The following is a 14974-nucleotide window of genomic DNA, read 5'->3' on the forward strand; positions in this document are numbered from 1 at the left end:
GCTGGGTATGTTTAGCCTGAAAAAGAGGAGACTGAGAAGAGATATGATAGCCATCTTCAAATAACTTAAGGGCTTTTACATGGAAATGGGAGCATGCTTGCTTTCTCCTTCTCTGGAGGCTAGGACTCAAGGCAATGGCTTCAAGTTGCAAGAAAGGAGATTCCGACGAAACATTCAGAAAACTTTCTGATAGTAAGAGCTGTTCAGCAATGGAACAGATTCCCATGAGAGGTGATGGACTCTCCTTCCTTGCAGGTTTTTAAGCAGAGGTTGGATGGCCATCTGTCATGGATGCTTTAGCTGAGATTCCTGCATTGCATGGAGTTGGACTAGATGTCCCTTGGGCCCATTCCAATTCTAAGATTATGAATTGGAATATATCTGAGAGAGTGGGAAACCAGTCTTTGGAAAAAATGTACTAAATTAATTTTAATTTGGTTTTGATGTGTTATAAATTTGAAATTGAATTGGCAGATAAATGGGAGCTGAAAACAGGGAGCCCTCCAAGTAGGTGGGGTTCTCAAGGAGAGCAGGAATGAGTATTGCAAATTTCAAAGGAAGGAAAAGTTTTTAAAAGTCCAAGTACTGAGCTCACGTTTGGGCTTTCATCACTAGGAAGTATTGGTGTACCTGACCACAAAGTCTTATCCTTCCTGTCATCTTCTCAAACTATTCATTTTTGTATTGTGCAGGGGCAGGGGTATCATTTGAGTATATTGGGAGGGGTGATGCAGTCCCAGAAGCATGAGGGAACTAGTTCTCACTGAACTAGTTCTCTCCACCTCTGTCTCTAGGCTATTGAACTTTAGATCGCTATGTATGGTACCTTAATGTTTGGTCTTTAGGGGGAAATAGCAGCTGTAGGAGGGAAGTGATTCCAGCTGTGGTGCTGAGAAGGGTGGAGAGATTAAAACCATTTAGCATTATTTCCCCTCTGAACCACTTCTCGCTATTATTGGATCTCCAATAATCTTCTCTAGATGTTCCCTTATATCAGGGAGGGAGGGAGGGAGGGAGGCCTGGGTTCAAACCCCCACTCAGACATAACATTTTATCAAGAGAGCTTGGGCCAGTTCTGTGCCTGCCAGCCATGCCCCTCTTCTCTCTCAAGGTAGTGCCATTCCATTTCACTCTCTACTTGTTTTCTTTCTTTTCCCCATTGGCATTCAACATTCTGTGGTGACCGAGTCCTTGATGATTGTTCCCTGGTGGGGGGAGGGAGGTCTAATAATGTGTTTTTGGTTGTAGTTCTGCAGAACTTGGGGTTCCCCCAAGTATGCATACCCTCCTGTTTCTCAGTGGCTTTGTTTTGGCTATATAGCCTTTGATACTCACTGCCTAAGTTTGCTTTTAGAGGTAAGAAGCACTTGTCATTAAAAATAAAAGTACACTGTGCTGTTCACAACATTGGTAAGCCTGCTCCATTGGACTGTGGTACTTGCATTTTGCAGCACACTCCCCACTCTGTGTGTTCCATGATTTCAGGGTCTTTCTGTTCTCCCATGCAAATTGTAGCTAGGTTGAATGTGCAGCAGTACAAAATATTGTTAACTCCTGGTTATCCAGATATTTTAGATTCCACTTGCCATTCCTATGTAGGAAGCTGTTCAGTTTTGCTATCATAAATGTGGGGAAAGGAAAACAAAGGAACATAAATGCACATCTGTTAGCATGATTGGTTGGTTGGATGCTAGATTCTCTCTCTCTCTCTCTCTCTCTCTCTCTCTCTCTCTCTCTCTCTCACACACACACACACACACACACAGACACGCACGCAAACACACCCCATTATATATCCCTTCCTCCATGGAACTTTGGGGTATACATAAACAGCAGCAGCAACACCAAGACAACCCTAGGAAATAAATCAAGCTGAAAGATGGTATCTGTTTTAGTGAACATTTGGGCCCATTTCACTTAGTTCCATGCTACTCCATACTAAGAAAAGCCCTGCTGAATTATGCGAAAGGCCTATCTAGGCAAGCACTCTGTTCTCACAGTGGCTATCTGGATTCCTATGAGAAGCCCATAAGCAGAACCTGAGTGCAACAGCCCTCTCTCCACTTGGCAACTAGTTTTGAAAAGCATACTCTTTCCAGCAGTGGCAGAACATAGCCGTTGTGGCTGGTAATCATTGGTAGCCTTATCCTCCATGAATTTGTCTAATCCTCTTTGAAAGCCATCCAGCTCTCTCACACCCATTCTGGAAATTTGCTAAATATAGGGTTTCTAAGTAAAACCTTATTTTGGTTTTGGGAGAGAGATTACGCATTAATTTGGGTTTGTTTTCTGATTTCCCTAGTCACTTTTCTGTCCATGTGCCAACTTACTTCAGCAGCAGTCTGTTTAATACTGATTACTATTTGATTACTAAAATGTCCACAGATCCATCCCACTTCTGAACTTTTAGTTATGATCTAAACCTAACAAATGAAATCAGATTATCTCTTTAGCTTCTGTTACTTCTCTTTTCTTCCTTTTTGATCAAATGGGAACATTTCCTAAGTGTCTGGAAGGCAGAAACAGCAGATGTGTGTGACTCAGGATGCCTTGTTAAAGGCAGCTGTGTATCTGGGGAAACTGACGAAGCTCAAGCAGTGGGGAGTGCTGCACTGGACTCTGTTTATACCCCTTCCTTTTATAGCTGGCTTGAATAAAGCATTTTTGCTATTGTCTGCAGCGGAGCCCTTTGGATCCTCTCTTGATACAGTGGAAGCCAATCCATCAGGGCAAATATGGCATTGTTCCACCAACCTCATTCTACCCCCAGCCAGCCCCCACCCTGCCTACCTTCTTCCTTACAACCACTTTTGGACATGGCACCACCACCTGTCATCTTCCTTAATCTCAGTGTTGCCACAGTAGGGAAGAGGATGAGGATAAAATGGGGGAATGTGTTGGCTCTGCCTGTCAGTGCCTCTGGCTCCCCCTACTGTTGGCCTCTCTGCATTCTGTCCTACCACTCCCACCATCCTCCAGTGTTTATAGATGTGGATTTTAAAGGTTTACAGCAGAAATGGGAACTTGTAGCCCTGCAGATGTTGCTGGACTTCAGCCCCCATCAATCCCAGCCAGCATGGCCAATGTTCATTCACACTGATGGACGTATTAGTCCAAGAACATCAGGAAGGCCACAGGATTCTCATTCCTGTGAATCCATAGTGAATCCCCACTATGTTTATTTCAAATAGAATCCTACCAAGTCCAGTGGAAGTTGCTAGGAAGTGCCCTGGCTTGGCAATGCTGTGTCACAAAAAGCAGTTTCTCAAAATGTATTGAGACAGCAAGTCTAGTTCTAAGTTGGGAAGCCTTTCTCTAGAGCTGTATCACGCAGGTGGGACTTGAATATTGTGCCATACAAAAAAAGAAAACCCTGAACCTAGAATATTAACTTTTCAGGGAGAAAGTCTTGAGCCCAGCCTTTTGCCTGGTACACTTATTTTCTATGTGCAGGGAATTACAATATTCTCTCACACGCTATCCTCTTACACACTATAAAGCTGAGCTAGAACCTTTCTCCCTGACAAGACAGTTTTCTACACAGAAGGTTTGTTCATTTGGCTGGTTGATTGATAAATATGGAAGAATATTCCACCATGCAGCCTTCACCAACCTGATGCTCTCCAGATGTTTTGGATCACAGCTGGCTAGCGCTTATGGGAGTTGTAGTGCAAAGCATGTCGAAGGCACCAGGTTGGCAAAGACTGACATAGTGTGACCCCCTATCTTAGTCTGAAACTGCACAACCCAGACACAGGTTGATTATTTAAAAAGATTATTGTTGAAATTTGACATACAATAAGGACTGTTTAGAATGTTAAGTAGACCAGAGAGCAGATAGAGCTTTTCTCACTGAAGTGAATGGCATTTGCTTGTGTTTCATGCCAGGGACCAATTTCATAAATGTGATCTCCCATCAGCAGTCTGAAATTGTCTAGTCTAGTTAGCATCTGCCACCTCATTTATATATTAACACTGGCCCCTTCTTCTGACAATTAGTAATGCTATTAGTAAATGCCTTTATCAGTTCTGTAATTCTTGACAGTCCATTTGTTCATTATTCTTTCCTAGGCCTTCAAGGGGGCCCTCATGAGCTCATACTGGTGCTCAGGGAAAGGGGATGTAATTGAGGACTGGTGTCGGTGTGATCTAAATGCTTTTGACGAAAATGGACTCCCCAGCTGCAGCCCTCTCCTGCAGCCTGTGTAAGTATCTTTTTACAGACAGACTTCTTCTACACAGTCAAAGATCCCCCCCACCCTTTGTGTGTGAATTTTTAAAAACATGATTTCCAAGGAGCTGCAGGAACACCCATGTTCACAAAAAAGTAGGTTGATCCAAATTATTAGGATGATATAAGCAAAATGTGGCGTAAGTCTGTGTCATAGCATGGAGAAAGCCCTGAGTTTTATTCCTGACATTTTCTGATAGGGCTGGGGGATACTAGAGAAAAGCAAATTGATTCTCTTCTCTATTTTTTATAGTAATCTAGCCAACACTTACTTGTAGCCTTTTTGTTAGCTCCACCCCTAAAAGCTGAGCCTTTCTGTTTATTATTCTCTCCCAACTTGTTGAGACAATATGTCTGCTATTTGGCTCTTTCATTTCTATTCATCATGTAAATGGTTCCTGCATGAATAAAGCCTTTGAACTCCAGAAACTGTAAGTGATTACTTCAGTATAATTAACCCTGCTGTCTGAAATCCCAGAGAGTTGCTGCCAATCAGTCTAGGCAATACTAGGCTAAATGGACCAGTGATCTGACTCATATGGACCACTCATACAGACAAAACCTGGTAGACAGAGGAAGTGTGGTTTCCACCAGTATAGACTTCTTTTGCCACACATTTGAAAAAGAGAGAGAGAGAATACAGTGGTTTTATAAAGATGGTAAGAAGGTAAAACTTGATTCTGATTACTAATGAAAAATGCATTCTTATACATGAAAGCAGATTAAGCATATAGGTGGTCCTAGGTGGTTCAGGGAAACCATAGGCCAGGCCTATGTGGCACTGGACAGGCACTGGTCATATTCAGTACAATATAAGGCAGCTTCCTATGTGTCTGCAAGCAGAAGATCTGCACAGATAAGCTCCTATTGTGTTGATCTGTGCGCACAGATCCTAAAAAATACTGGGGGGGGGGGAGCAACTTAGTTTGATTCATATTTTAATGCAAACTTCCCTACTTGAGACTGCCCATAACAACATGTAAACAAAAATACAACTAACCTTTGAAATTTGCACTTCTCCAAATTTTGTGAAGCACTTCTGCACAAAAATGAACATTACGAAGGCAAAATGTGTATAATAATGCATATATTTAGTGAAAATGGCACACACAAATGCATTGTATTAGGATGAGCTGCTTGCAAAAAACGCATTTGCGTACATAAATGGTTTTTTGTTTGCAGCTGTACCAAAGGAAAGAAACTGGTTTCCAACCTGCCTGTCTTTTTCTGTTTGTCCCAGGTTGCGGCTTTCCCCCAGTGTGGAACCTTCTAGCACTGTTGTCTCCTTGGAGTGGCTGGATGTCCAGCCAGCCATCGGAACGAAAGTCTCGGACTACATCCTCCACCACAAGAAGGTTGATGAGTACACAGACACTGATCTCTACACAGGTGAACAGAGAGAGAAGGGTGGCCGGGGGGCGGGGGGCGGACGGACAGATGGATGGATGGACAAGAAGGAAACCCTTGTCTCTCGCCATAGTGCAAATTCTGGGACTTGGTTGGTTTGTTTTCAATAACAAGGGCAAGAACCTTGTTGGAAGGGGTTTTTAAAATGTGTTTTTCCCCAGAAGGTGACAAAATTTCAATTGTTGTGCTAGCTGTTCTGCATTTTTTAAAAAAGAAAAAGATGGGATATACTTACAGAAGAATGGTTTCATGTTGCAAAGGTATCTCCCAGAATCACAAAACTCATCTCTTTCACTTGGATTTGGATATCAGCTCATATTTTAGACTCTTCGCAGGGAAGTGCCCCTCAGTCTTTAGCCTCTCAAATAAGTATCATAGTGCAATACATCAGACATCAGTGAGACATCAGCTAACAAAATACTGTATCATCAATTACATGCTGATTTTCTTCGCAAACACTCAAGGTGGTTCATCATTTCCTAATCATGTGTTTATTAACCTTCTGAGCATTCTTGGGGAGGGAGGGTATGCTCTAAATGTATAGTGTGTATATAGCTTGAGAGACCTGATAGGAAAGGAAAAATGTATGGAGCTACAAGAGGGAAAGAAGCAAATACAGGTGACCACTCCTGGGCGTGGGAAATCACACTGGACCCTGAGGTTTATGCCAACTACTGATCAGTAACTATCACACCTTTCTTGGCCAACTTGATGGAGAGACCAGTGACAGTTCATCTGCAGGCACTCTTAGATGAAAGTGAATTAACCCTGGTTGGCCTGATAGATTACCTTATTCAGGAGAGGAACAAGGGAAATGGGGAATGTGACCCTGCAACTTTGTTGATTCTTCTGGGTCTCTTAGCAGCTTTTGATACCTTTGACCACAGTATTCTCCTGGATCATCTCCATGAACTGAGAGTTGGGGAGCACTCTGATTGTGCCTCAGCCCCCTAGCAGTTACTCTGCAGAGTGCCAAAGACTTTTTTTTCTTCCTAGCCCTGTTTAATACCTATGTGAAGATGCTGGAGGTGGGTGATCATTAGGAGATTTTGGAGCAAGATTTCACCAGCATTCTGATAACATGCAGTTCTTGTTTCTCTGTACCATCTGAATTGGGAGAGACTATGAATGTCATAAACCAGTGAATGGGTGCAGTCATTGATTAGGGCTAATAAACTGCAACTGAACTGACAGAGACCCTATGCATAGGCTGGTGTGTGATCTCCTACTATCTCACCTCTCCATCTGAGATAACCAGGTGAAAACAATCTATCTATCCATTCTATCTTGGCCAAAGTATACATAAGAACAGTACTACCAAAACTGAATGCCATTGCTTTATCCAGTGAGCATAGAAGGGCACCCAAGGTTTTTCCAGGCAGTCTCCCATTCATGACACAGTATCCATTTCCTGAGACACACATCCCACATTTGTCAATAGCAAAGCACTTCCAAAATAGAGTGCTAGATCTCCAGTAGATTTTCAGAAATTCTCTCGTTTTGCTGGTTACTAGCATGGTTAGGTTTCTGGGCCTCCTCTAAAGAGCCATGTAAATCAAAATGCCTCTGAACATGAGCAGAGCACTTCATGTAATCCCAGCTCGCTCTGACACAGTGCCTTGAATAGATTGGTCACAGCTTTTCATCAAGTTCCAAAATACTCCGTTCTGCTCATCAGCTAAGCATGCATGTTACCTAAGATGGCAAAGAACACAAAGTCCTGCATGATGTGTCCTTGGATCTTTGGGGGTTGTTTGAAGATAAGAATGAATTGTAAGGGATTAATCATTCCTTAATTGTCCTTACTTCCCCCTGTCCAGGATTTTTCCTTCTGAAACATCCATTCAGAGATGAAGGGCTGGATGGGTCATTATCTAACCCAATATGGCAGTTCTGCTCTTTGCAAATACTTTGGCATCTTTGGGCTCATGTTGCTTTTTGCAGCTTAGTCCCATCCCCTCTCCCCTCTCCAGGGGAAATTCAGTACTGTACGTGCCACAAAGCCAGTCTCTGGCATGTTTAAAGAACAGACCTAGCTCTGGAGGGGATATTTATGAGGTGCTAGTGGACAGATCGAGGATGGGTTTCTTTGTTTGTTTGTTTGTTTGTGGTGGTGGGGTCTACAACCTTTATGTGCAGTTTGGCAGGTTCTACCAAAGGAACCTAGAGGGTATCACAGCCCAAGATCTCAATGTCGGTCGGTCTCAATGTCCCAGAACCTTGTGAACCCTTGAACACTTAGGATTGTTTCCAGAATCATATAACATTCAAACATTCCTCTTACCACTGTCAAACAGGTTTAATTTTCAGCTAGATCTTCCTCTCAGGTGGGAATGGGGCCAGGGCAACTTTCAGGACATGCTATATATGACAATTTCCCCTGAAACTTATATGCAGAAAAACTCCCCTCTCCTCCACCACCAAAGTTTCCAAGACTAGGTGAGGAGCTAGTATTGAACCATTAGGGATAACCTTTCCCAACCTGGTGCTCTCTAGATGTTATTGGGCTACTGGCTGTGCTGTCTAGGGCTGATGAGAGTCATAGGCTACTAACCCTGATGACTGTGTTCTGCCTCTCCTGTTGGAAGCAGTACGCTTTTCAATACCAGAATCCGCAGGAGAGGAGAGCACTGTTGCACTCAGGTCCTGCTTACATGCTTCCCATAGCCACCTGGTTGGCCACTGGGAGAAGAGGATATTGTAGTGGATGGGCCAGTGGCTAGATCCAGCAGGCTGTTCTTTCATTCTCATGTAATCCAACAACATTTTGAGGGCAGCAGAGGAAGGAAAGCTAATTTGGGATGATATATGTGTGGTCACCCTGTAGAGCTGGAGGAGAGAAATCCATAGGCATAAGGGGTGGAGGATAAGACAGGGGAAAGTCAACATACAATTTAAATATATAGACCAGAAATGGGGAACCTGTTGCTCTCCAAATGGAGTCCAATGCATATTCTCATCATCCCTCATTCTCAGGGGAGCACCAGTAGAATGATGAACTTAACATGAGTCAGCCTCATGATGCAGGAGCAAAGAAAAGCTAATGTAATTGTAGGCTGCATCAATAGAATTGTAGTGTCTAGATCAGAGGGTTTCAACCTTTTTAAGTCCACGGCTCCCTTGACCAACTCTATTCTTTCTGTGCCCCCGCTGTGGTGCTCAGGAGCCCAGTTATGTCATCCCTTGCCTGCAGAGCTGGCAACCTCCACCCTTTTCCAAACACCCTCCTTTGTGGAGTATTCCCTCAACCTCATCTCCTCTCCCCTCTGCTTGGGAATCTTCTGGGCAGCTGCTGCTGCCGCCCCTGGTCTCTGAGCTGCCCCCCTCTCTGCCCCAGAGAGCTGCCTCCTCACACTGCCCCACAAGGGTCTGGGGAGAGGATGTTCCCAGTCTTAGTGGCCCAACAGAGACTGGCCAAAGTTTAACGCTCTCTGCTGCCTTGGTCAGACCCCACCTGGAGTACTGTTTCCAGTTCTAGGCACCACAGTTTAAGTATATTGACAAATGAACATGTGCAGAAGAGACCATGAGGATGATAAAGGGTCTGGAAATCAAACCTTATGAGAAACGCTTGAGGGAGGTGGGTATGTTTAGCCTGGAGAAGAGAAGCCTGAGGTGGTATGATAGCCATTTTCAAATATCTCAAGGGCTGCCCCATGGAAGATGGAGCAAGCTTGTTTTCTCTTGCTCTGGAGAGTAGGACCCAATCCAATTGATTCAAACTACAAGAAAGGAGATTTCGACCAAACGTTAGGTACAATTTTCCACCTCAGGAGGTGGTGGACTCTCCATTGCTGAAGGCTTTTAAACAGAGATCAGATGGCCATCTGTCAATGATTCTTTAGCTGTGATTAGATGACCTTTGGGCACCCCTTCCAAATCTATAATTTTATGATGCTTTCAATGGCCACTTGTAGGGAGCAGGACTCTGCCCACGGCAGCTGAAAACAGCCCTGCTTGCATCCAAATCTATTGAGTGATAGTTGTGGAAATGTGTCCTGAACAACAGTGCATCAATATGCTGCACAGCCAAATGGTGCTCTTTGCTTGCAATGGAAAGCCTGCCTCTGTGTGTGAATATATTGCAGGCCACAGAACAACCCAGCCCATTATGTCACAGTAGAAACAGGCTCCACAACTGAAAGAAAGGGAGTGTTTTTTTTTACAGGGTGAGGTACAAACTGAATGGCTTACAAGCATCTGGAATTAATATTAGGCTTGGGAAAAAATGTTTTTTTGTCACACCAATGCTCCTCTGGTAGAAGGGTGAGACCCTCTAAAGGAGGGGGGAGGGGCTGGAGAACAGCGCTAATTCTGTACCCCTGTGCTATATTTCACAGACTTTAGATTAAAAAATGTGGGGAAAATGGATGAGGTTTGTAATGATTAAGATATGCCATGTCTGCCATACACATCTAAGACAATGAGTAGTTTTCTCTAAAGCAGTCAACAGTTTTGGGACTGCACCACTTCAGGCTGTAGAAAACTAGCATGCTGGTCTAGGCACGTTCTCCCTGACATCTATACTTCATTCCCACTGAAGCTGTAAATTAATATCTGAGCTGGGTTGGAGACTCATCTTCCAGGTCTTCCACCAGACAAACCAAGTTCATAGTTCTACATTTGGGAAGGAGAAACTAAATGTGCAGGTATAGGATGGAGAAAAGTGCATGTGAAAAGGATATTAAGATTGTGGCCTTATCACATTCCGAATATGTGTCAGCAGTAGTAATGTGTAGGAGTAATAGTTGGCATTCACGTAATACCAAGCCACAGTTTATTAAATTATGGTTTGTGAAGGTATGGCTTGGCGTTATCCATGACCCCTGTCCAGCAGCTTAACTGTGGTTAAACCAAGCAAGCTAGCTTATTCCAACCACCCCATTCATCCTTGAGAGTGTTGTGTCCCACTCCCCATCACACAAGCCTCCCACTGGGATAAGTGTAGTTGCTTCCAGTTGTTTCCAGTGCACCTTCCCAATCTCTTGGATACTGTATTTGTGTCCTGGAAAGAGTTGGGGGAGGGAACAAGAGAGGCAGCAGAGAGGGAGGAGTATTTTGGCCAAGGTTGAAACTATATGCCTAAATAATCCATTGAATCATGTTTTCCGCAAGGCGGTTCTAGTTCATCTGACCAGTAAATTCTTTTTTTGGCTGCAGCAGGTTCTGGGCATTGCTGCTGGTTCCCCATCACTCAGGAGGTTATTTTAGGTAGGGGCCTTGCAGTGGGTGGGGTGTTGTGTGTGTGTGTGTGTGTGTGTGTGTGTGTGTGCATGCTGCTTTGTGCTTGGGTTGTTCTGGAAAGTCTGTTCTGGTGATATGAGCCTTGGAGAGAGGAGATAGAGAAACTTGGCACATTTGATGTGTGGGTGCCAGAGAGGTTATGGCCAGTGTTGGCCATACTCAGAGCAGACATATTGAAAGTAGTGGGCATGACTATTCAGGTACATTAATATCAGTGGGTCTACTCAGAGTAGTACTAACACTGGCCATATCCCATTGAGTGGCATGTGTGTACACATGTGTCCTGTTATATATCTCAAGAAAATAAATGGTGCTAGAATGAGAAGAACAAAATAAGTTATCTGATATATTTCATCAGGGGGAACAAACATAGTACTCTCCAGATATTGTTGGACTTCAACTCTGACAACTCCTTGGTTACTAACAGTGTTGACCAGAGCTGATGGGAGTTGTAGTCCCACATCATATGGAGGGGCACCATGTTGGCTAGTCCTGCATCACATGGAACTTGGGCTATCTCCAGTGGTAGAGGGCAGAACATTTTCCATTCATTTATTGCTCTGTCCATTAGTAACATGAATTTATGTCAATTGCAAATAAATATTAGGTTAGTTGAGAAGTTTTCAAAGTTTTTTGGTTTATTCTTCTTCTCCTTCTCCTTCTTTCGTGATCACTCATAGCCAAGTAAGATGGTCTCCATGAACACAGTCTTAACAGTGAGTCCATGAGTGACTGTGGATGCCAGTTCTGGATCCACACGTCCTTCTACAGTGGGGACATAGGTCTCTGGGCAGGAGTTGATCATGGTGAGGGTTTGCCAAGTGTGCCTGACTCTTAGCATGTTTCTCCCTTTTGTCCTGAGTTCAAGCGTCTTCAAAGCCCATGACACCTTTGGTAAAGGCTGTTCTCCAATTGGAATGCTCACAGTCCAGTGTTTCCCAGTTGTCGGTGTTTATATTACTTTTTTTTTTAGATTTGCCTTGAGAGAGTCTTTAAATGTCTTTTGTTGACCACCAGGATTACGCTTTCCATTTTTAAAATTTGGAATAGAGTAGTTGCTTTGGAAGACAATAATCAGGCATCTGCACAACATGACCAGTCCAACGAAGTTGATGTTGAAGAATCATTTCTTTGACACTGGTGATCTTTGCTTCTTCCAGTACACTGACATTAGTTCGCCTGTCTTCCCAAGTGATATATAAGATTTTTCAGAGACACCGTTGATGGAATCTTTAAAGGATTCCAATGCACAGTCTTCGCAGTAAGGCTCTGTTCCGATGGCATGAGTAGTCACGATGACCGGTAGATTCTTATCTGCGTCAGCCTTCATCCGCCATCACAGCTGTTGTAACACACCAACACTTTATAAAAATATCTTCTAATGTACCTATTTTTGCAAAGTATTATTTCCCTTAATATTTATATTTTTGAATGTTTTTAGTCATTTTTTTGGGAATGTCTGTATTTTGGAGTGTCCTCCCCAAAATGAATACAGTGGTACCTCAGGTTAAGTACTTAATTCGTCCGTTCTTAACCTGAAACTGTTATTACCCTGAAGCACCACTTTAGCTAATGGGGCCTCCCGCTGCTGCCGCCCCACCAGAGCACGATTTCTGTTCTCATCCTGAAGCAAAGTTCTTAACCCGAGGTACTATTTCTGGGTTAGCGGAGTCTGTAACCTGAAGCGTATGTAACACAAAGTACCACTGTATATGCATCTTTGTGCTCGCTTTACCTAACTACGTGCATGTTTTTGCACATTACTTGGCTGGAGCACTGCATTACAACATTACGAAAACTGTAAATTTTGAAGGATGGCTAAGTTTCAGTTGGCATGCTGTTTCAGAATATGTGAATTAGCTAGAATTGCTGTTAAATGTGAACTGAATTACCCACCATACCTGGACTTTGACCATGCAGGTGGGAACTGATGAGAGTTGGGGTTCCAATAACATGTGGAGGGCCACAGACTGTCCTTTACTGTGACAGTCAAATGTGGCCATGTACAAGAAGCAGCTTGCAAGGACAGGTGTAGAGGAAGCTTTAGGGGCGTGGAGCCTGTTTCAGTCTGTGCATTGTTTCAGAACATATATATGAGGCATGTTCACCTTTTAATTCAAACTGAATTGGATTTCATCCCCACCTGCAGTGTGAATAGATATAAGTAATAAGGAGATACCCTTGAAGTGCCCAGAATCTCTTGTGCTCAAGTGGAATTTGCTTTTCCTGGGAGTCATCCTCTCTAGGCACATTGGTGAGCCAAGCTTCTAGTGACCAACAAAGGTTCCTGCTGAACAACCCCAGGCATGCCTTTCTGCTTCTGTCCAGTTGCTTTAGCCAGATGCATCCACAGTAAGGGCTCATACTTACCTCTGTTTGTCCTGTGATTTGAAATCACAGGTCTGAGAGGTTGGAATATCCCCCCCATTTTTTATTTTTTTATTTTTAATGGTCCTGCTGCTTCTCCTAGGAAAACCCACTGTTTACTGCTGAATCAGGACAAACATCAGTTTGGTTTTTTGTAGACCAATGTTTGTTCTGATTGAACAGTAAACAGTGGGTTTTCCTGGGAGAAGCTGCGGGTCAAAAGGAAAACCTCTTGGACCTGTGCTTAGAAATCATGAGACAAATGGAATTGGAAATCATGGGACAAATGGAAATGGATGAGCCCTAAGTCAGAGGGCTGTGGAAGCCTAACACTACAGTTTGAAAACACACAGAGCCGTCTTTCCCATAGGGCTTAGTGGTGCATCGCGCCAGGGTGCTGGCCTCTCAGGGGTGCCCCAGCAAGTGGGGGAGCTGCGCGGCTTTGCCGGTGGCCTCCCCTTTCCCTGCACGCCCGCCAGCTACGGCCTCCTACCGCAGAGGCTTGGGAGGGGTGCAACTTCACTTCCAAGCCTCTGCGGGGATCACTCTCCCGCAGCGGCATGGGGGAGAGTTGTCCCCCCCGATGGCTGGCAGTGTGCAGCTACTGCCACCCCAACACTATTCATGGTAATTTGGGGGCACTGGGCAGATATTTGCACCCCGGTGCCGCATCTGCTAAAGACGGCCCTGAACACACACACACACCCTCCTTTGACACTCAAGCTTTAAAGCACTAGAGAGGTACTCTGAGCACCTTTCTTCCCTTTTGCTGTCATCAGCAGAACAAGCCTAACAACCACCTGCTTTAATTTTGGCAGAGCATTATTTGTGTTCCTTAACAGAGGTGGCAAGATTCTCTCCCTTCTCGCCCCTCCCCACCACTTTCTGCTGCTTGTTTTACAAATGATCCACTTTATCAAGGAGCCTTTAAAGTGGCAACTTCATCAATCACCCATAATTTGCCTCTGCCATTGCATATACGTGCATAATGGGAATCCTACATTTATTAGGATTAATTTATTCTGTAGTTCTTGTTTTTGTTGTTTCTCCCTTGGGCTGTGAGTGATTTTGTTTTTGTTTGTTTTCCTTTTCTTGGTTTGAACACATCGTTCTACAGAGCACAATTTCCTGCTTTCTTTCTAAGACCCAGCACACTTTTGATACATGATGAAACTTTTCCAAAATAAAACGAATGTTTTTTTGTTTTTTATCATGGGTCTTTGGGTAAAAGTGACTTGATCCAGTAAGAATGCTAATGTACTTCATTTTCATTAGTATTCCTTGTGTCCAAATTGGGGACAGGTAATTGATGATTACTGCGCTTGTCCCAAAGTGTGACTGAGACAAAGGTTGTAAGCCAGTTAAATCCTTTTTTATTTCATAAGAACCTGAGAACAGGCTGCTGGATCTGGACACTGGTCCATCTAGTCCAGCATCCTGTTCTCACAGTGGCCAACTAGATGCCTGTGAGAAGCCTGCAAGCAGGACCTGAGTACAACAGTGTCTGTGTGTGTCACATTCTAGTGGTGGATGGAGCCAGAGGCAAAAGTGCATGGAACAATGAATATGGCACTTACCTTGCTCTACTTACCGTATTTTTTGCTCTATAAGACTCACCAGACCACAAGACGCACCTAGTTTTTGGAGGAGGAAAACAAGAAAAAAAATATTCTGAATCTCAGAAGCCAGAACAGCATGAGGGATCACTGCAGTGAAAGCAGCAAT

The 14974-nt window shown here is 43.8% G+C and overlaps 1 protein-coding gene across 5 annotated transcripts in view; it reads left to right on the forward strand.

Annotated features, from left to right (window-relative positions):
* The window catches only part of ASTN2 (astrotactin 2), a 656733-nt gene that overhangs the window by 536242 nt on the left and 105517 nt on the right, over positions 1-14974 (forward strand). For all 5 annotated transcript variants that reach the window (XM_083422898.1, XM_083422897.1, XM_083422899.1 and 2 more), the window contains 2 exons: positions 4072-4205; positions 5472-5620. In XM_083422898.1, the coding sequence (XP_083279024.1) occupies positions 4072-4205; positions 5472-5620 (283 nt within the window). The remainder of the gene's footprint in view (positions 1-4071; positions 4206-5471; positions 5621-14974) is intronic.

Source organism: Podarcis tiliguerta (assembly GCF_965153285.1).
Source record: "Podarcis tiliguerta genome assembly, chromosome: Z".
NCBI classification, from domain to species: Eukaryota; Metazoa; Chordata; class Lepidosauria; order Squamata; family Lacertidae; genus Podarcis; species Podarcis tiliguerta.